Source organism: Clarias gariepinus, chromosome 14 (genome assembly GCF_024256425.1).
Source record: "Clarias gariepinus isolate MV-2021 ecotype Netherlands chromosome 14, CGAR_prim_01v2, whole genome shotgun sequence".
Taxonomy (NCBI): Eukaryota; Metazoa; Chordata; class Actinopteri; order Siluriformes; family Clariidae; genus Clarias; species Clarias gariepinus.
The window spans coordinates 17,533,118-17,555,906 of record NC_071113.1 but is presented as its reverse complement, the minus strand read 5'-3'; the positions used below and the strand labels follow the sequence as shown (position 1 = coordinate 17,555,906).

The 22,789-nt window shown below is 39.2% G+C and overlaps 1 protein-coding gene across 2 annotated transcripts; it reads right to left on the bottom strand.

Moving 5' to 3' along the window:
* Positions 1-18,441: 18,441 nt before the first annotated feature.
* socs3b (suppressor of cytokine signaling 3b) lies at positions 18,442-22,135 on the bottom strand. Of its 2 annotated transcripts, none has more exons than XM_053511812.1 (2): positions 22,046-22,135; positions 18,442-21,074 (listed from the first exon to the last, which is right to left on the bottom strand). In XM_053511812.1, the coding sequence occupies exon 2, from the start codon at positions 20,913-20,915 to the stop codon at positions 20,244-20,246; it is 672 nt and encodes a 223-aa protein (XP_053367787.1). In that variant the 5' UTR covers positions 20,916-21,074; positions 22,046-22,135; the 3' UTR covers positions 18,442-20,243. The 2 variants fall into 2 exon arrangements, with proteins under 2 accessions (XP_053367787.1, XP_053367786.1); XM_053511811.1 differs by having other exon boundaries at positions 21,811-22,090.
* Positions 22,136-22,789: the final 654 nt, after the last annotated feature.

The window sequence follows — 22,789 nt, the reverse complement described above, 5'->3', positions numbered from 1 at the left end:
GTGCAACAATTAATTTCCTGTTACACTGCTTACACCAACTGCCACAACTAAAAAACACTAAAATACTCCTGTAGCATTTCTCCACAAAGCAAATATTTCCACTTTCCAATAGGAAAAATATGTCTCTCTCTCTCTCTCTCTCTCTCTCTCTCTGCTCTTTTTCTCTATTTTTTCCCTCAAGCCCTGATTCCTGGCAGTACACGGGATTCCACAACAGGTATTCCAGTAAAGGCTGGATGCTATTGTTGAGGGTTATAGTTATAGTAAAGCCCTAGTATGACAGCAATCCAGACTAATGCCTTTAGACCCTAATTATTTATCAGAATTCTCCAGGAACATTACACAAGCAACTCTCACATTTACTGTACAGTACTTTTTTGTTCTTTTATTATTCCAACAAACCAGAGGTGACCGTTTTAGGTAAAAACTCCTTCAAATGTTATTTTAAAAAATGGCTTCAAAAGATAACCAGCTGTCTTGGGGGGTGCGATAATGGAGAGCGAATTATAAATCATAACAATATATAGTTGAAGGAGAGGACGGAAAGCTTACAGAAGCAGTTTTTGGGTGCATATCTACAGTATTCACATGAAGTTATCCACTGCAGAAAGAGGTGAGGCTTAAACAAACATTTTTGGAGAGTGCAATCTTTAGGCCATCTATGTAGGTCGTACCATCCACAGCTGCGGGAGGTCCAAAACCTTCAAGCAACAAGTCGAAATAGAAAATGATGATGTAAGTGAGGAAAGAAACCCTTGTCTTTGCATGTGTGTGTGTGTGTGTTTGCCCACATGCTTTAGAAATTCGCTGGATCTCTCTCAGCTGACCCGGTTTTTTTTTTTTTTCCTTGACACAAAATTGGATTAACTGTGAACAGAAGAGACAGAGAAATATTGACTCCTTCTCGGAAAGCAGAGAAGGGATGACGCCTTTCCAATAACCATAAACCCTAGGGCTGAAAATAGACCATACAATTGTATATATCACATATGAGCACTTGCAGACGGAGGATGGTGCTGTTCCACTTTCTGTGTCAATCAGGAAGTTTTAAAATCATCACACTTGTAATCATGCCCATGATCAAAAGCAAACATGATAATTAGGTACTCATCAGACCTCCTTGTATGCGGAACATATTTTCATCATTGATGAATGGTTGTATACATGATGGTAAAACCATGATGGTTGGCTATTTTTAACTATTTAATGTGCTGCTAGGAATGGCAATGTTAGGAATTTTCTGTATGCGTACAACGTGTGTCTGCATAGACACATGACAAAGCAGTGACATGCTGTTCCAGGAAAGGAAGTTTAATAAGTGTTCTGCGTGTGAGACATCTGCTCTCTCACTGTTTATCTCACACTCACATTGTGTCTCATTTCTCAGTCATTCTACAACCATTAACCAGATCAAGGTTTTCCGGTAGAAGCCTGAGGCATCACAGTCACCTGTATAATGAAACCCTTTTTTTCCCAGACATACGAGGGCTTGTTGCTACTATTTGACACCTGCTGTTCATCAGTGATGCTGTTATCTTTACTGCGTGTAAACAGGCAAATAGCTTCCTGTAACCATGCGAAAATTAATATTTGTGGATTATTCACTTTTTTCCAACAGAATACATTTTAGTATATCACCAAGGCTTTGCTTTTGACTGTATTTTACCAGTCAAACACTTAAACAGGCCTAACAGGGGTGACTTCAAAGAAGTAAGACCTGCCATCTGCCATGACTTGCTGACGCTTTACTGTTTTTTTTCCTTCTTTTGCTTTATTGGTTCCGAGCAGGAAGTCAGTCTCCAAGGACAATGGCAGTGCCAAACCCGGCTTTGTTTTGCAAAAGGGCTTACAGTCAGCGTTGTGACTTCTGTTTCACTATGTAAACATTTGTATTCATACCAAATTCTGATATTATTTTTTTACAGCAATGAGTATTTTACTCAATAAGTAGATGGGTCAGCTGTAAGGTTACTACAGGTCATTTCTCTGGAGCAATTTTTCAGATTTCTTTAGCCAGTTTTAGTTCTTTGTGCTACCTTATAACAGGAAAGTGGCTGTAAAGTAGTGATTGTTTTTTGAACAACAGAAACATTTAATGTTTATATCAGTTGACTTTTTTCACTGCAATGTGATGTACATGCAGCAAGCAAAACACTGGACATTATGAGTCAAGAATACAAATCATTTAAAATATATATTTAAAAATTATTACAAGCCAAATTATTATTATTATTATCATGCTAAATCTTTTTTAAAAAACTAACCCAGCCATAATGCTATAGGATATTTATTCTCCTTGGCCTATATTCACAACAGTTAAAGTAGGGCAAATGTTATGAAAGTTCTTAATGTCGTATTGACTTAAACTTCCTCACACATCACTGAATTCCAATATGTATATTTACTGTAATTTCCTATATAGCCAAACTACACATTATTGTAGTATGAGGTAATCTGTAAGAAGGATTATTGCTTCTTATATTGACTTTCTTTCTGTTCCCAATTTCTGTGTATATACCTAAGACCTCACTACCCCACACAATAAATAGGTAAAACATCTTTTTATATTACAATATATATTTATATATTATTTAATATTTTTATTTGTATTATTCTGATGCGCACACTGTATTTTTCAAACTGTAACGTGATGTAATTAAAGTGGTCTCTCAGCTGTGCAGCTTATGCTCCTTTCCTGTTTACACTCACCTTTCTCATGGTCTCTTTTGTCTTTGTTCCCTCTCCCTAAATCTCTTAATGCCCTGCATCTCTTTTGTTTCCCCTCTCCTCTCCTCACCCTTTTAATCTGTTTCAATGTTTTTACCGCTCGCTGTAAAAGCTGCCCTTGTACCTCCATTGATCCCCTTCCCCCGTTTCCTCTTCTTCTCCCTCTGTTTTGCTATGTGGGAAAGTCACATGGTTTCCGTGAAGTTGTGCACCATAAAGCATTGAGTATGGGGGGGATCGGTGGGGGTCTCACTGGCAGCTTTGCTTTCAATCTCAACACTAGCAGCCGTCCAACTTGTTCCCAGTGCTGCAATGCCTAAAACAAGGCCGCTTGCTGTATCTGTGCAGAAAAATCTCATATTTAATAAAGTGCAGCAAAAATGGGCTTGTAATCCCTATAGCCTGTACAGACTATAATAACTCTAGCAGTGCAAAGTACAGAAGGGTTGATGATTGAAATGATGACTGAGACAAAATCAATTGGAACACAGTTTACCCTCTAATTCATGCTGCTGTTTTTAAATATAACTCTATCTGATGTGGGACACATTCAAATTGTGCACATAGTGGTTAACGTAGGCATTGTGTGTTGGACCATACACATCACTATCTGTATTTGTCATACCCATGTTGGTGTATAGGATGTTTATATCCAGGAGAGCAAATAGCAAGAAATTTTTTGTTCATAAATACTGCAAAAGACATGCACATTTATGTTACAGTATGATTAAACAAAACCGCAAAATTCTGTCTGTTATTCATTGTTTCCCATTACATTTTTTTTTTACTCCATTCAAGGTACTATTGATATTAATTGGTATGTCGTAAAATTGGTATGTCGTAATATTGCATATATTTATTACGTAAAAAATTTAAATAAATCATAGCGGACCATAGCTGTAATTTTTTTTACATACTTTAGGCAGAAGTGTAAGTAATATCATCATATGTGTGTATTAACTATGTTTACAAAATTGACCCATATAGTATATATGCAAGGACCAAAGGCCAAAATGAGACCACTAAAGGCTTCCAGTCTTCCCCATATCAATACGGCATGTGTTTAAAAGCATACCTTAGCAAAATAAAGTCAACAGATACTTCACATATTTACCTTTATATTTAATTTATGTTTACATAATTTGGATGAAACTTTTATCCAAAGTAACATACAAAATTGCATTGTAGTCATCACTGTTAACACATCCCTCTATTACCAAGCAGAAACCCTGTTAAAGATTATTATGTCTCAGTTAGTATATCAACAAAAACAGCACAATTTGAGTTTTTTTTTAGTTTTATTACAGTTTATTTAGATATTAGATGTGACTAAGTTTACTGTAATATATGTTGCAGGAATTTATTAAAATATTAAAAGAAATGTGCAAAACAATGATTCGTGCACAGTGCAATCCACAGAGGTTGGGTTAAATGTGTTCATCTTGCTCATTTAAACTGAGTCTCTGGCTTTGGTTTAATTCTAACTGTTTTGCGTTGAACAGTATGAGTCCCATGACGGCATAGCTACAGTCAGTCTGGCAGATGCTGTATGAAGGAATGTGGCTGAAAGTACTTCTGGTTCCTGGAATTCCTCTGGCTTTATCTGCCATGGCTTTAATGCAATTACTTCAGCTTAGGCCCACAAAGAGGGTTTCCTGGAACTCCAGAGGGGCCTTTGTTATGACAGGTTTACTGAGTTAACCTAAGTACACTTGACTGCAGTATTTAGTTTTATGAAAGTTACTCATTCATACACATGGGGAAGTGGCATACACACTCTCTTTGATATGGGATATAATTTATTTAGGAACTTTGATTGATTTAAAACTTAAACTTACGTACATTTAAATGTAAAGGTAAAGTAAACTTCCAAAGAATAAGAGGGCAAAATGAATTCTTTGGAAACTAAGTGTTACTATAACTTATGCTGAAGTTACATAATAGAAAGGTGCAGGTTTTTTTGTGGGTGCAAAAAAAGTGCCACATTCAAACCAAATACAGAAAAGGATCCATTCAGGTTTCCTAAGGACTTACCAGAGAGTCATACTAACAACTCTTTTCCATAACTGAAGCCTTTGCCTAAGGGAGGAATTCGCCATAGTTTTGCACTGCAGGGAAGCCATGAGTCATGCTTATTTGGCTTGAACTGGACGAGTGGCTTTTCCTCTCAACATTTCTCATTCTCAGCAGATCTCTCATTACTTCAGTCAGAGCAGGAGAAATAATGTTGCTATGGGGACAAATTTTATTTGTATTTATCGCCTCTAATTCAAATCCAACCCTTTTCGTACAGACCATAGAACTATTTGGCCTGTACATAAACAGCAAGTAGAGAATGAACCACAATGAACATGTCTGGTGGTGACCAGTGATTAACGAGAACTAGAAACTACATTCCAGAAATTTTAATCAAACCACTACACAGAAAATCTTACACATAGTGTTTTTTCCTGTAAGAAATATTGTGTTTTGCGATATGTTATTGTTTTGTGCCACATTAAATAGGATCAAAATGTCATGAAATAAAACATGGATTACTAAAGGTTAACTTGTGCAGGTAATTATAACAAGAATATTCATCAAACACATACAGACACATAGGTCTTCAAAACTAGGTCTTCTTCCAGAGGATGAATGAGTAAAATGCCACATTCTAATATGACTCAAAAGTTGATGTGATTCAGCCATCCTCTTCCTTTAATTTATATCCGCTTTATTCTGGCCATGCTGCTTTATAAAAAGGAAACTGTGACTTACAGTATGTCAGATTTCCTTTTTATATATATATATATATATATATATATATATATATATATATATATATATATATATATATATATATAAATTAGACCAAAGACTAAGCCATTGGTCTAACAAATGCTTTTTTAACCCTTTCCTATATTCCTGCTGTGCATTTATTATTGTAATAATAGATATCAGCACATGAAGAGTGGGGAAAATATTATCAGCATATTCATAAAAAGAGCTATGCATTATGCCATGTATAGTTTCATTGACATCATCCTAATGAGAAGAGCTAAGGGAGGAATGTGGTCAACCACAAGGTGAGGTGTAAGGTGACCCAGTGCTAGTCACATAGCCTAGGCTGAAGTTGGTAATCAAGCCATACAGGACATGTCTTGCTCAAGGCACTTTGTGGTAAAAAGGAAAAGGGCTTCCTGACAGTGAGTATGAGTCATCTTTCTCAGTGTCTGCAAGCAATTCCTTGAATGGCTGAATTGGGCAATGACTAGTTAGAACATCTCCTTACCCACATGTGATAATTGCACCCCTTCTTCTCAACCCTCCTCTCCTCTCAACAACAAACACGCACACAGCATTTACAAGGAAACTGCTTATAAACATGGACAATATTTTCCATATTTAGTTTCATTCAAATGTCCACCATGTTGCAGTGAGAACTGAAAACCCAACGAGCTTGTTAAGCAATTCATTTTTGTGTGTGTGTTTTTAACACCACACATGATTATCACTAGTAATTTAAATTATCCTTAATAGTTTAGTGTACACAATGTTTGAGCATTTATTTTGTTTATCAAGCACTCATCCATAGAATGGAAATAAATCAAGTTTAAATATGAATACTTTGCTTCCATTTCTCTATTATAAGCCATAATCTATTATTATATCTCTATTATTATCTCTCCATAAAACTTTATTCTCACACACTGTAGACTCCTGGCTTACTTTTCTTGACACTTAATAGTGGTTTGTAAGGCTATAACAACACTGGTCTGTTCTTTTCTTTGTAGGAGTCTATAATCAGTTCATCAGATTCTAGTTTGGATTCAAATTAAATGCACCATATGGACATACACTACAAATTATATCTAACAGTAATAATGTTGAACTTGTTACTAAAACTAGATTTGTTCCGCCAAGACCAGTTTTATTTTCAATCCACTTTCCCAGCTCTTTGACCTTAGAGTAAACATGTACCATGCTTTCCGAAAACAGTGTCTCAATCCACTAATGATCTATGACCCCTCACTCAATTTCAACAACAGGACACAGCATTTATGCAAAGCTGTATCTCTAAGATGAAGCAACCCATAATACAATAACAAAGAATACCGAGTGCTTACTGAAACTGGGACCACAATCATGTGCAACTTTCAGCCACAAGGGTGAGAGACAAAAGCACGAGTTGAATCATGATATTTTTTTGCAGAACATGACACAGCATTAATAATATACATACGTTTATGAAATTCAGTACAGTTAAAGTATACTTACTATTGGTAGGACAATCAGTCATTTTCTGAATATTTCTATTTAAATATTTAAATGTCCAATAAAATATAAAATTTCATAAGTCTTTTCATTTAGTCTTTTTTTATATTAGCGTATTTTGATCTAATATGCATATGCAAAAAAAAACATGTACCAAAACTGTACAGTAGAAAAATATAGAACAAACTTCAGCTGAGCTCCGGCCTATTGTAGTCTCAAATATTTGTTTCTGCCTGACAGGAGTGGAACCCTGCGTTCTGAGATGCTTTTTTGCGCAGCACAGTTGTAAAAGGTGACTGAACTATCACAGCCTTGTTACAGCTCAAAAGTCTGACTCTGACCTCTCTCATCATGAACATCCTATCTACAGACCTGCTGTTCCCTAGATGTACCTGTAAGGTCTTTAAACGCATGCCATTCTGTTTAAACTCTGCAGTTGAATCCCAGCAGTTCCTAAAACAATCTAAGTGTAGATTATTTTATGTATATAGTATATAGTGTATATTCACTAACCCACTGCACATGTTTCTAGTCAAGTTGCCTTATACACACAAACACACTTTTCCATGATTATTAACTAGGACTGGTCTGAAATTCCACAGTGATGTTGATGTTGTGAAAGGGTTTTAGTAATGACGCATAGCGTGCGCACATGGAGACTGAGTGTAGCGTGTGAGGACACATCTGCTCCTGAAGGTGACTCAGACCATTTTTGTTCTCTCCCATTTAAAGTCTGCTAAAATTTCACACAGTCTTGTGCTCATCTTTAAATTTAAAGCACTTTAAATTCCTTAAAGAAAAGTTGCAAGAAAGAAATCTTTCCTTTTTTTTAAACTCTACTTTAAGCCTTCCTGTCTTTAGTCTTTGAGCTCCCATTTCAGTAACATAAATGGCTGATGGAAAATTTTCCATAATGCGTCAGCCTGTGTATCTAAATGTAGGCGTTTATTTTATATGAATTAATAGATCTAATGTTCATTAGGCAAGACCTTTTCCATACTTCTTAGAGTTGTAATGACTGTCTTCTTGTTTTTCCCAATTGTACTAGTTATTCTGTAGTTGCGCTGTGGGTGTAGATATAATCTGCACTCTACTATGATACTATGCTTAGCTACAAACGGACTCTGAATCTGCAGTTTATAGAGAGGTGCAACTGCTGGATCACACGTGTGAGAGTGAGTCAGAGGGAGCCTGTGAGTCTGCCCCATGGCCCCCACACAGCCTTGGCCACGACCTTATTTCAACTTTGAATTAAAGCCACAATGTAAACTGGAGCCTGGTCACCAGCATGGTGACAGACAGCCCAGTGTACCCCAATTACTGTTGCAGCATTGTAGCTCGTCAGTCTGGGAGGTGCTAAAGACTGAAGCTAAAATAAACTCAGCTGAAATATTTACGTCAATTCACAGTTTTGTATTTATTTTTTTGCCACAAGACCCCGTAAATAATGCAATAAACTAGTTCTACAGTTTACATTATGAAATAGTATTTATTTTAAAGGACTATTTGGAATGTTGACTGAAAGAGTGCAATACCTAGGTAAGACCATCTTAAATAATTTAATAATTATAATTTAATTATTAATGTGAGAGCCCCCTAGTGACGGGAGGAATTAGACACAAATAAATTAGGGAGAAAATTAAAAATATTTAATAACAAATAATAGTTATATTATAATATTTTAATATGCATGAAAATAAAATAATAATTATAAGTATATATATATATATTGGAAGATTTTAAGCAAATGAGAGTTAGTTAGCTTAAGCTAGTTAAGTTACAGGTGCAGCAGCAACTAATTAACTTGCTAACAGCTAAGCTCACTCCAAATAAGTTAATAAGCACACAATGCAGGAAAAGAAAGGACATTTTCAGTTCCTATGGAAATTTAAGTCACATTTGCTTCAGTCAGAAAAACCCTGCAGGTGTGAAAAAAGTTTCTTTCTCAACTGCTTCTGACAGAAGTAAAGTAGACTGAAGTAAAATGTTAGATGTGGTTGCTGTCTTTGTAGCTTCACATCCCAGAATTCATTGCTTCTATTGTTTACTGCCAAACGTGGATGACGCCCTTGCAGTGTGACATCCCAGAATGCAAGCTTTTTCTTTTTAACTCATCCAACCTTCCAGTGCGGTAAATCATGCATCATCCTGGAGCTCATTTGTGTTTCCGCTAACCCTGCTGTTGCCATAGAAATTAGTGTTGTTTTTGAAGCCTTCTATACATTTCCAGACAGATGGATTCACAGCTTGTTTTTGGCTGCCCTGCTGCTACACCGGCACTGAGAATATGGTAGTTTTGGCACTGCAGCAGCTCCCCAAAACCAAATGAGTCATCAGGGCTGTGTCCTCTGGACTGTGGTTTGCAGCTAAAGATGTGCGCCTTGCTTACCACCAACCTTCACAGCATCTATTAAAATGTGATCGGCTTAAAAGTGTTTTCATTAGACAGGAAATCAATAGTGTTACTGATAAACCAGTCTAGTGGCACAGCTGCATGGGTACAGTAGCTAGTCGCATGAATGTCCTGTTGGTCCTAACATGACTCATCACCACCGTGGCCATTTAGCACAGCCAGGAAAATATGCTCTGTTCCCTCAAGTCATTTCCAGTGTGCTTTGTCCTATTTTCCCAACAATGAGCCACTCACATCTACATAGCTAACACCCCTCACTCCACGGGGAAGAATCACTGACCTCTTGTCATTTTGTCACATAACAGCTACAGTAAAGCATCTAGGAACATGCCATTCGGATGAATGCTGGGTAAACTCATTGTTTCCAGGAAAACTGGCAGAGTAACAAGTACATACAATAAATTCACCTAAATAACTTTTATGTAAGACAATATTTGTAAAACATGTGGCTTTACATTAACTTCAGCATTAACTTATTTAAGTATTTATTATTGCAATAATTGTTATGATAAATCTTGTTCTTGGCCCTCTGATTTAGATCCATGAGGAAAAATACTGTGAAAGGAATCGGGATGCCAACAGATAGTGGAATTATAAGACATTATACTTCTAGAGTTATGTACTACACAGGTTAACAGTACTGAGTTTATTGGAATCCTATTCGGTTTAAGTGATATCTATGTGAGTACAGCAGAAGTTTTTATGTACAAGTCTTTGTAATTGCTAACTTGAGGCAATTCACCCAAGAGGTGATTTACACTAGTACCTGCCCCTCCACATTAATGCTGCCTGCCCCTATTATAGTAACATAAAGGACATAATTCTCAAAGCCCTCTCAACTTTTCCACACCTCTTCAGATCAGCTACTAAGATTTGACGAAAATTGTACTTAATGATGGTGATAATGATGATAATTCCACTGTATCCTGAATCCTGGGCCTGGAGACTATAGCAGGAGACTTTGGGTATGAGGTGGGGTACACCCTGGATGGGGTGCCAATCCATCGTACACTCACACACACACACACACTCATGCTTATTCACCTTCTACGGGCAATTTAAGAACTTAGCATAATCTGCATGTCTATGAACGTTGGCAGGAAACCAGAGCACCTGGAGGAAACCCACCAACCACCGGGAGAACATGCAAATCCGAGGCGGAAATCGACCCCATGACATGTGATGATGATGATTATTACTACTATTGTTTACATTCCAGTTTGGAAACTGATAATCTTCTTTTGGCAACTCTCACTCACTCATTCTCATCGTCTATACCGCTTTATCTTGTATTCAGGGTCACGGGGGGCCTGGAGCCTATCCCAGGAGACTTAGAGCACAAGGCAGGTTACACCCCGGACAGGGTGCCAATCTATCACAGGGCACACACACGTAAACACATAAAAATCCATCACTCACACACTCTGGGCAATTTGGGAACACCAGTTAGCCTAATCTGCAGGTCCTTGGACTGTGGGAGGAAACCGCAGTACCCGGAGGAAACCCACCAAGCACAAAGAGAACATGCAAACACCATGCACACAGAGACAGGGCTCAAACCCGGACCCTGGAGATGCAAGGCAACAGTGCTAACCACTATGCCACCTTGCCGACCCTAGATCTGGTCAGATAAGCACAAATATAAAAAGTAACCGTTTTTAGACAAGGTCGATTAATGACTTTGTATGAATGATTAGTTCTTTTGCTCAGTAAAAGTAAAAGTTACAATTTGTGGATAAGTAATTCATAAAAAATGCCATTCCAAAGAGTTAACAAACTTTTTGTTGCAAGTGAATAAAAATATTATTCTTATACACCACACAACTTTACACTGCAACATGCAGTTATTATCCATCACTTTTTGAGAGCCAAGTGTTATCCACAACAGTCTGAGTGCCATTCTATTTTTACTGCAGGTTTTAGGGTGTGTTTAGGAAGGAAGACGCATTGTCCTACAGTTGGTCTGTTTGTGTCAGTTGTTGCCTTCATCCACACCAACATTCATCAGCACTATTTGTATTAGTGAAAAAAAAGGAGAAGAATATAAATTGTGAAACCTTTTAGAGGAAACACGTCTTTTTTGTGCAATTGGAAATGGTTATTACACAGAAAGCAGTAAGAGATAAAAATACTGTGATTTCAACATTTACTTTTTTTCTGAATTTATGTTTGACTTATGACATTAATTCAGTGAGCAAGCTGTCCCAGTTCAGTTTCTGATTTGCTCCTGAGAATTGGACAATGAAATGCTGTCAAATCCCAACCTGGCTTTAGGGAAATTACACCTAGTCTTTTTCTTTTTCTTTTTTTTGCTCAGATGATAAGACCTCTAAATAAATATATCAGAGTTGGTGTGTCCATGTGTCTGAAATCAAACATAATTACTGTGCTTTGTGTAACCTTAAATGCTATCTAATGCTGAGACCCAGGTGAGAGAGACTGCCTGCCAGAAATACACCACAAATATTCATCCCTTTTATGCTTTTCAGAAATAAAAAGTATCAAATTATAAAGCTTATTTAAATATGAAAGACTGGCCAACCTAGTGAATGTTAATACAATACAATGATGCTAGTGTTCTAATCCATAGAAACATTGCTGTGGCTTATATTTTTACCTTGTTAGATATACAAAGTCAATGACTTAAATTAATAATAGAGACCAGAATGTTATTTATGTTCAGAATTTTTTTTTTTCCACTGCGCATCATGGTGGTGTTTCACAGCACACTCGGCAGAGAATATAACACATTACATCATGCAGTATGATTTAGTACCTAATCACAAGGTGAAAATACACTTCACTGGAAGACAAACAATGCTCCCTGAGCTGCCTAACTTTAAACAGCCCTGGTGTAATCAAATACTGGAAATTAGCTTCATTAGCATCAAGCTGACACCAATTTTTTTGCTTTGCTCAAGTGTAAATTACCTAAACATTAGATATTTCTTGTATGTTTTGAAGTTACACCAGTGCTGTGAACTTTGATACATTGTGTACTTTTGAATAACACAGGAATACACAAAGCTTTAAAGACATTTCCACAAGACTCAAACTTTACTGATATGCACTGAACAGTCTTACTTCATTTTCTAAGGGAAAGAATCGCCATTCAGAGAATACACCTTCACGGGATGCACATAATGTTTTTTTTTTTCAAGGCATTAAGCTGTTTAAACGTATCCTATTCCAGCAAACTATTGAGTATTCCTGTAAGAGATCAAGCTCTAGCTACCCATCACATATATATAGGAAGCAGCACAGTGTTGCGGCTTCTCCATTTTTAGGAAATCCAGGGGTTCAGATGTGGTCTAAACCAAGTTTTTCTTTAAAGCTGTAAATGGGGGTTGTGGTTACTGTTATATGAATATCTTTGGGAATGGGAGAGGGAAAAAAAAAACGTGTCACATATCAGCTTGAATAGAAAAGCTGTGCACTACTTACTGAGGTAAGTTCTTCATGTTCCAGTAAGCTGAATCACCCACACCACAGGAATAAAGGTAAAGCAGATGTCAAACAAAAGTACAGCTTGAGTACATACCACTTAATCAAGAGCTATTTGTTTCACCTTTTTCTCCTATTGACCTTCTGCTTGTAGCTCTAAAATGATCATTTCTGTCTATGCATGTTACTATGCAAAAATATTTCGAGGCTTATTTCACACATAAACACATGCATATGTATCTTTTGCAGAACAATGCACAAAGGTGCGCATGTGTGTTCAATGTATGTGGCTTTGTGCTTGTGTACACATTCACACTTGTTTTCTTGGTACAGCCTGTGAATGTTGTTTTGATGGTGCTGTAGGTGTATGTGGTGAGTGGTTTTATGTTTATGTGTGAAGAACGTTACTCAAGCCTTCAGGTGTTACCTGTATTCTTTTCAACTGTGGAGACAGGAAGCCCCTCTCATCTCTCTGGTTTCCTGTCCGCTCAAGTCTAGAGTGCAAAGTGTTTGCAGTATCTTTCTTTTTGTCTCTGACAATTTACGTAGTAGCGCAGCTTTTCCTGAATCTTTTGCTTTGATATTTTGTTTGCAACCCATATCTCTGACTAAGGCCTTGTCTTGTTTTTATACTGTAATGTCTTTGTTAAGTTGTTGGATGGCACATCATGGCTTAATGTAATGACCATAGAGTGAACAAAGCAAAAACCAGGTTTGTGTTCAAATGACATGTGCATGAACCGTAGTCTGTGTGCAAGTTAACAAAATGTATTCTGCACAATTCTTGTGCATAAGCATGCATCATTGTAATATGTGACAATCGTTTGTCACTGTAAGACACTTGATTGGTTTTCATTAGTTTTTTATTATACAGAATTCCTGTGCTGAAGTGCATTAATGGTGTGAAGAGTCGGTGCTGTTCGAATTTGTTTTCTTCTTCTTTTTGACCTACAAACACCCAAGACAGTAATGTGCATGTCAGCCTTTACACTTTAATTGATGATCATATCGTTGATCTAGGTTGTCACACTTGATTACAATAATGGATATAGCAGAATTTCTCATTTGACAAATAGGAATAATTTTCACGTAGTGATACACACTCTAAAGTGAAAACATATCCGTTGTCAGGACATTGTTCAAAACAAAGAGAAAAGAAAGCAGGGAGTAAGTAAGGGGGAAAAAAAGTGAGCGGTAAGGAGGGGGAAATGAGTTCTTACAGTAAAGGAACGTGAGTTAGTGCATGAGCTCCCGCTCTGTACCTCCCCTTCCTGCCTGTGTCCTCTCTCTCTCTCTCTCTCTCCCTCGCTCTATCTATCTCACACAAACACGCACACATTTAAGCTCTTTCAAACACATACACTACTTTTGTTCTCCCTATCCTTTTCCTTGCTCGCTTGCACAAATACAAATTATATATACTTTAATCAACCTCTTTTACTCACAGGCACACAAACACAATATGCAAGCAGTAAAGAGTCAACTCAATTAAAAAGCCTCTTTCCTGGAAACCAGGCTCTGATGGCACAGGAGGTATGTAGGGAATGGGAACCATGTGTTAGTTAAGGAAGGGTTTGTGTGTGTGTACTGGGGGTTGGGTATAGTTGAGAGACAGGTTACCATTAAGGTACCACTAAGGTCCCAGTGTAAGTATGTATCCAATGTTGTAAACATTAAAGCACTTTTTGTAAGTCGCTCTGGATAAGAGCGTCTGCCAAATGCCTAAATGTAAATTAAGGAACAGTGATAGCCATGTAGATGAAGTAGGCAGGGAGTTTGAGTGATGAGAAATAGGGGGAGGTAAATCAGTATCGCAGTGTGTGAGTAACGTGGATTCGCTGTCTCAGCTGTTTGTTACAGGATTACCTAGAATAATCGTGTTGGAGCTATGTTTCTTATTCTCCATAACCTCTCTTTCCCCCCTTTCTCCCTGACACACTCACATAAGGGCCACAAGCCATTAATTGTTTGGCCACAGAGTTCCTACTGTAAATCTTTCCCATAAACCCTCTTTCATCCCAGCCTGCACATGGTGACCTCCCACAGCACCAGATCAATCAACGGTCCTCTCGCACTTGGATATCACAGGCCCCTGGGAATGTAGCCTGTTTTAGGCACATGCGATTTATGTGTGTATCGGTTGTGTGTAGGTGTGTGAGCGTCTCTGCATGTTTTGTCTGGATGGTGCCACCGAGTTCAGCACAGTTTCTGCAGTCTAATTCTGCAGAAATTCTGCTCTGCAGGTTTGCATTAGCCACATTTAACAGGGACACAAGAGAGTTCATTAATTTGCAGAATACTGTCAGCACAGTCTTTGTAATATTTGATGAGGTTCTTCTCACCGTAAGTCCACTTCCAATAAATTATCTGCTCAGAGGAGAAACTCCAGTCACTGTGGCCAATTTATTTTTATGAGAAATAAATCATTTGGACCAAATCTGTCATCCATCCAATCAGGACACGGAGCATCATACATGTCTTTCAGTTTACAATGCTTTTGGCTTTAAAATGTAGTGAAAGAGTGTAACTAGTGTTAATTTTTTAGATTTATTTATTTATTCATCTTTCTAATTATATAGGCGGTTCTGCACTGAAATTAATAAGGGCAAATGCTAGCAATTCTCTCTCTGGTTACTATAACACCTTTACTTAGAAGTGTGTTCTTTCAAACTTCTACCAAGACCTCTGACTGTACCTTTAAATCAAACGGCATGCTGTGTATACAGTGGATTTCTTCTTCTTCTCCTCCTTCTTCTTCTTCCTCTCTTTCTTCAGTGTATATAAACATGCAACACAAGTACAGCATTCATTTCCATATATGTTCCATGGTTCGCACATCCTCTCACACTCTCGCTTATGCACACACAAACACAAGCACTCAAAACACAGTCTTCCCTGAGCCTCTGCAGTCATACAGGATGTATAAAAAAACAACCTCACATTCCTTTCCTGTTAGGTCAACCACAATATGGGGCTGACACACGAGAGGACTGGACTGCTTCCCAGCACACACCAGCCCTCTGGAGTCCTGTTACTCCCAGTCAGTCAGTGAGGCTTCTACACGCACACACTTTAGTATACACACAGCAAAAGTGAGAACACTGCTTCTGCAGACTTGAACTCTATGCAGCCACAAACTATACCATATTCAACATCTAAATATTCTAAAATGCTGAAAAGCATAACTTATTCAGATGTATAATGGTATAAATACAAGTTTTGAGTGATTCTTTTTGTTAAAGTGTGCATTTGGTTAATCTACATACGATTGCATATAATATACAATAAATGTAACATATTAGACCAGTTTTTATTTTAAATAAAACTTAGAACATTTTCATGCCATGCCTTCCGTGCACAAAGTATGTGCACACTATAAGTCAGCAGAAGTTAACAGGCACGGAAAATGTGCTTATCTTGCATATTTATAAATATTGTACTACATTAGTAGTAAAACTTACCACGTTTGGCTATGTAAATGTGATTACACCATAGAATCTATAACTATATATCTGGACGAATTCTACGCTGCTTCAAGTCTTCTGACTTCAGGAAATGTGCACTGATTGCAGAAATCTTCATAATGCAAACTAACGAGAGCATAGTGCACAGCAATAGTGAGCATCCTCCGTCAAGAGGTTTAAGGTGGGCCCCTCAGAAAAGTAGAGAGCAAAAAGAGGTCAGTGATCTGATTTACAGGAAAGTCCTGATTACACCTTGTGTTGATAGCTAAGAAATGTAAACTTCCTGGATTGCAGTTCTGCTATTTTTTTTCTTTCTTTTTCTCTTGGGAATTTGATTTCAGTCTCATATGTGGGACAGAGCTGGCTTCTGCTCTTTAGTGTGTGTGTGTGTGTGTGTGTGTGTGTGTGTCTAGTATTTTATGTACACAAAAACAATGCTGTATTTGTGAAGTAGGGGGCTGTCGGGAACTCGAAGGCCCTGGGGCTTTGTGTTTGGCGGGCGTTGGCTCTGACTACTTCAGCTGTGGACCTGGTGACTGCAGCTTTTGTTTCTGGACCATGGAGGAGACGGATAGAGGGAAGGAGGAGCTTAAGCATGTGTGTGGAAAAAAAGTGATTTCCCAAAGGACATGAAAGGGATACACCAAATGACAGTGTTTTGTGATTCTGCCATTGTGTGTGTCTTCTGGGCGGCATGTGCGTGCCTCACTGCCCAAGCATTTCCCATAATATAAACCAGCTACTGAATCTACCTCTCTTGCCTCTGTAACACCCCCGGCACCCCTCATACACTCAAACATAAAAACACACCATGGCTTCTGTTTGGGTGTCTGGTTCTAATGAGCATGGAATTTACCCCTAATTCTCTGGCGGTAACAAAAGTGAACAAAAAGAGGAACACATTAACTGTACGTTGTGCAAATAAATATGCGATGGCTTCATCTCTGATTGTAGAACCACAAAGTGAAAAAGCAGTCTCTGATTTTTACCTTAAGCATGCATCCGAAAAGCTGCAGTCCACCCGCTTTAAAAAAAAAAAACTTGAAACCTTGGTCAACACTAACCTAAAAATTCAGGGGTAAATATAAGAAAGAGGTCACTAAGGTGATTTACAGCAAAGTCCTGATTACACCTTGCATTGATAGCTAAGAAAAATGTGTGTGTGGGGGGGATGTCGCAATAACTTCCAACTGAGTTCCAGTAAAGTGGTGTTTATGAATGATTTTGTACAGTGTACAGTTCCTACAGACACGCTCCTCCGCACGTTACCCATCGAATTTCAAGATTTCAGGATCCAAGGCTCCAGTCGCTGACTGTTCTCTGGAGAAAAGGCCTGGCCTGGCTGAGATTGTCATTCATGGACATTCTTTAATATGTTCGCACCATTTAAATGCTTTTTCGGCATTTTTTTTCAGCACCATACTGTGCCCGGAGTCTTCTGTAAATCTCAATGTTTTATGCCTTCATTCACAAAAAAATTGTGATTCACTGTTTTCTACAAATAGATATTCTCTCTCTCTCTTTCTCTCTATCTCACACACACACATAATTCTCGAGAGATCTATTCACTGTATTTCTTTTTCTGTATCACAGAGAATAAAGCCTAAGACGACTGAGTAAGCTGAGACTATGTGCGCACACACACACACACGTACATTACAATTAATTACTCTATTGATTTAATTCTTCAAAAGCCCTCTTCTATGATGACACTGTAATAATAGCAATTGCTATGTGCTTTTCAGTTATAGGGACTGAATTCACTTTTTCTGTACCAAAAGGATGGGTTTTTGCTTAAAAGCTAACACTTATAATGACCAAAATCTTACCATTTGAAATACCTAGCTTGATTTAATAATGGTTCATATATTTTAGTTTCATTTTCACATTAAGTGTTTTTATTTTAAACTTCTACTTTATTTATAATGTGTCAGTTACAATAAGAAGAGAACGATGTTTAATAAAAGCTTTTACTTACAATGCAAAATACTCAATCAACGAGTTAGTAATCAATGGAACATCATGAGCTCAGTATTGGTGTCTCATTCTTAGAGTTAATGCTATGCAGAACCTCTGTGGCGTGTAAACACAACAGTATATTAAGGACATGTTATACCCACATTTCATGACCACGATAAAAATAGTTAAATATATATTTATATGTTTTCACATTACATTGTGGCATTATGGCATGAGTTTTGCTATGATTAAGCTAAAAAATAAATCGGCAGCATGAAAAGCTGTAAACATGATGTACAAGATGGCGTCCTGAGAGATCAGACATAAAACGTGAAGGAAATAAGAGAGCCTCAGGCCTTAGTATATGACAGAGAGAGGAGATGTGGTATAGTTAACACTGTATGTGCCTGTTGTGTCATGAGTAGTAAATGAGAAGTATGAGAAGTACTTTAGTAAGGTGTGCATGTAAAAAGGTAGTTACTAAGGTAGAACAAAGTTAAGGCACGCAAGATCCATTTTGTAAAAATAGTCCTCTTTAATATAAATTATCGAAATATTTTATAAATATAAATATGTGCAAAGTTCCTTGCTGCATTTTCTGTTGTAATGCCATTGTTTTTCAGGTTTTCTGATTTTCAAGCTTGCACTGTGGGTCATGAGACTAGACCTTAAGATGCCAAATCTTTATAAAAGACAGAGTACAAAAACATGTTGTCCTCTTGTGGTGACACATGTAAACATTGTCTCTATTTGACAAAATACAAAAAAAGAAGCGAGAAAGCAATAACAAGTTGAAACATAAGCCCTTCCACTGACTTACAATACATTCATTTAATTGTAGACAGCATGTGCTGCTGAAGAAACACTATGTCACTGTTATTCAATGAGGGATATGAGGCATGACTGATTACTTCTTAGAGCATACAGAAGGATCACCTCTGGATTGAGAGGAAGACATCCTCCATGTCAAACTTCAGGATTGGTAAATAAGGGTTTTGCATACTGTGCTTGGCTTTGTTTCACAGTACATAATCTGTCAACTCATGGAAGTTTGTGTTGTTGCATTCTCATATAATCATCAGCATGTTCAATGTTCTATAACTATGTGGCATTTCCCAGCAAAACTGAGACACACTGCCTGTCAAAAATAAAGCAACAACAGTACACTAAGCTTTCCTTCTTAGACTGCTGTTATATCAGAGGCCTCTCTTGTCTATTTTGAACCTTTATATTGAAACATTTTTAAACATCAGTCTTGCTTTGTGACCCCCGCATAGTTGCCAGTGTTGACACTGCGGTGCCAGTAGTGAGTAGCCGCCCCGTTCAGTTCCTCACATCAACCTATGAGGCAATTATGCTTGGCAGCCTGCTGTGGAAATGTATATGTCATTTTAAACAGCCGACGCTAGGAACTCCCTCCAACGCAGGCGCCCAAAAATCTTCTTTCAACAGTCAGTGTGTTAACTGGGGATGAAACTGTGGGAGAGTGCTGTTTATTCATATAGCAAAGGCTGCAGCTCAGCCATAGCAGCACGTTCAACCCTTGTACTGATAAGCTTTCATTTGTGTTAATATTCAACAGGGTTTTGGGGTTTTTATTCAAACAGACCCAAGAACAGACGCCAAAAGCAGGAGGCTAAAAAACCATGCCTCTGAACATCTGCTTTCCGTCCTGGCTGCTCTGCTGTTCATCCCATTGCACACGAGTCCATACTTTGTGCTGTTCATCAAACAGCAACCCCCTGCCAAAGGTCTCACGATTGAGGGCAAAGGCACACTAGGCCATAGCGGGCCTGCAATACTGATAGATGCTGAGAGCTTCTTAGAGCAGACAACTCATACACTAATTGAACTCCAGAGCTTTGTATCGCTGCACTGCTCTACATCTTCTGTGGGCTTTTGCTGGTCAATTTCGCCACTGCCCATCATAAAGTTCGGTATATCTGGTTCAGTCTCTGTGCTCCTGAACCATGCCATGGTTGTTATATTGGTGCATCATACTCCTCAAGAAACTCTTGGAGCGACTGAGGCAGCTGGTCCCGTTTATTAGACACTTCTATATGGCCATTAAGTGTCTTGCGGCAGAGGTGCTGCAGTGTGGACATGCTGGAGGCCAGAGGGCGCAGCAGCTCCAGGGGGATTTTCTCTCCTCCAGAATAAATGAAGTATGTACTTCCATCTGCCCCACTGCTGCCACCTTCAGTGTCCACTCCAGATGCGACTACAGACATGCCTCCCCCTTCTCTGGCAGAGGGCATGTAATGATGTATGAGTTTCAGCACACAATCAAAACGTGGCACGGTTTGCAAGCTGCGCGGGTCCGTTTGCAAAAAGAACGAGCTGGCGTCACATTGGATACGCAGGTTCTTGGTGCCTGTGGCAGTCTTCACACTTAACGTGAAAAAGTGACGGTTGTCGGAGCTGTCACGCACCAGGAACGTGCCGGATGGCTCGGTGCTCAGCAGGGTGCTGGCCTCCTTCCCACTTACAGCATCCCAGTAGAAGCCGCTCTCCTGCAGCTTGCGCACAGCCGCCAGCACCATCTGATACTGTGCTCTGGAGCTGAAGGTCTTGTAGCGGTGGGCAGGCAGGCGTACTCCGCCTTGGAAGGGGCTGCTGCTCATGGCGCCGTCGAGCCTGCTGTGGGTTACCATGGCGCTCTGCCCGTGCCCCGTCCCAGCTTGGGGGTCCAGGGCCGCGGGCTTGTCCCAGCCAGGGTGCACAGGCACCACGCAGCACCAACACAATGCCCACAGCTCCGGCGCCTCCTCAACATCCAGAATCAAGGATGGCTCAACGGGTATGGGATGCAGCTGGGGGGAGAAACAAAAAAGGGCAAAGTGTGAATATTTGCATGACTGCTGGGTGCCAGCACATCCTTCAAGGGTGTCCCTTGCACGGGGTGTTAATTTTAGATTTTATGGAGGTGTAAGACATAGGAAATAAGCACGTGAGCTCCAGACATTCGCTCTTTAGTCATACAGAGAGAGAGAGAGAGAGAGATAAACCGGCGTACAGTCGACACTTCGAGTTAACTGCTGTGCTACATCTGATACAGGCAACAATTCGATCGCACACAGGCTTTGGGAGCGAGATGTGTGAATGGAGTGCTCCAGTGCATTGTGAATGACCCATTTCGTCATTCGTGCCAAGCGGACTCTTTCTCACGTTGCACTGGAGACACTGAGTGAGCTCGACACAAAAGCGGAGAGGGACAAGCGACCCCCTTTTCATGCAGCAAACACAGAGCAGCCCCGGCGCTGTTAGTCTTCCTCAGCAGTGCTGCTGGGATTCTCGCAGACTCGTTCAGCAAACCGCGCTCTCTGATACAAACAGCAAACAGCACACTGCCGCTGCGCAAACACACACTCTGACCTATGGCTGTTTATTTATCTAAACATACTATTTTATTTTTTTTTTACTCTTCCCGAAACCTAGCACAGTCTAAACATAGAGAGCCTTAAATAGCCACAAATATACACCCCACCTGTAAGATCTGCATTATATATATATACAATAGGGCACAAAAAGACCAGCTTTATAGTTTACCTTGAAAGTCTTATCCGAGCCGGTCTTGCGGTGTTTAAACGGACGTCTTTTTCTTTCTCTCTTTCTCTCCCTCTGTCTTTTCTTTTCTCTCTCTCTCACTCACTCACTCTATCTCTCTCTCTTCTGGATGACTCCTTGCTCAAACCCTGGAAATGCGCTGTTAAAAGTGGTGCTGACGGGAAACGGTGGTTTTATGGCAGGCGAGTTTGTGTGTATAGTGTGATAAGGTTCTCACCTCTCCCCTGATGAGGGGCAGTGCAAGTCTCGCTCTCCCTCCGAGTGGGAGCCCGCTGATATTTCTGAACGGCTCCACCCCTTCTCTATTCCAGTAAGCAGTCGCGCGCGCGCGCACACACACACACACACACACACACACGCTTTCTCTCACTCTCTTGGCGGATTGCCATAAATAATCAGCGTGACCTTTTTCTACGAGACAATTCCTGGTATTTACACTCCCCCTTCCCCCTCTGCTCTTCCCCTTCAGGCTACAAGGTGAAAAAAGTTGAAGTGCCCTTGCAGAATGAAGCTTCACACGACCGCACTGATGTAACACACCTCTTCCTTTCGCTCTTATTATTTTTTTTCCGATTTCTTGCAATTTCCTTTTATTAATCAGTCGCTGCGATGGTTTATCGCTTGGATTACTGAAATGCTATCCGTTTCCAGGAAAGCAAGTGTGTATGCGATGTACAAATAATACAACCGTGTGTGTGTGTGATAGAAAGAGAAGGGGGGGGGGTAGTAAGAGAGTTTTGAAGATGTCTTACGATAAACTTGTCTAAACACATACGGCTCCCATACCTATAGACATATGTAACAGGGCAGCTAAAGCTGTTCTGCACGCCATCTATAGGATGAAGAGTGCAAGATCCTAAACCATACACTACAGTGCTGTGTACTGTACAATGATGTGTCTAAGTATGTTGCAGGATTTTGTTTCAAACGCCGCCATGGATACATAGTCTATTGATCTTTT

What these genes read in the sequence shown, in the direction of transcription:
- socs3b (XM_053511812.1), bottom strand. Translation starts at nt 20,915, where the DNA reads ATGGTAACCCACAGCAGGCTCGACGGCGCCATGAGCAGCAGCCCCTTC.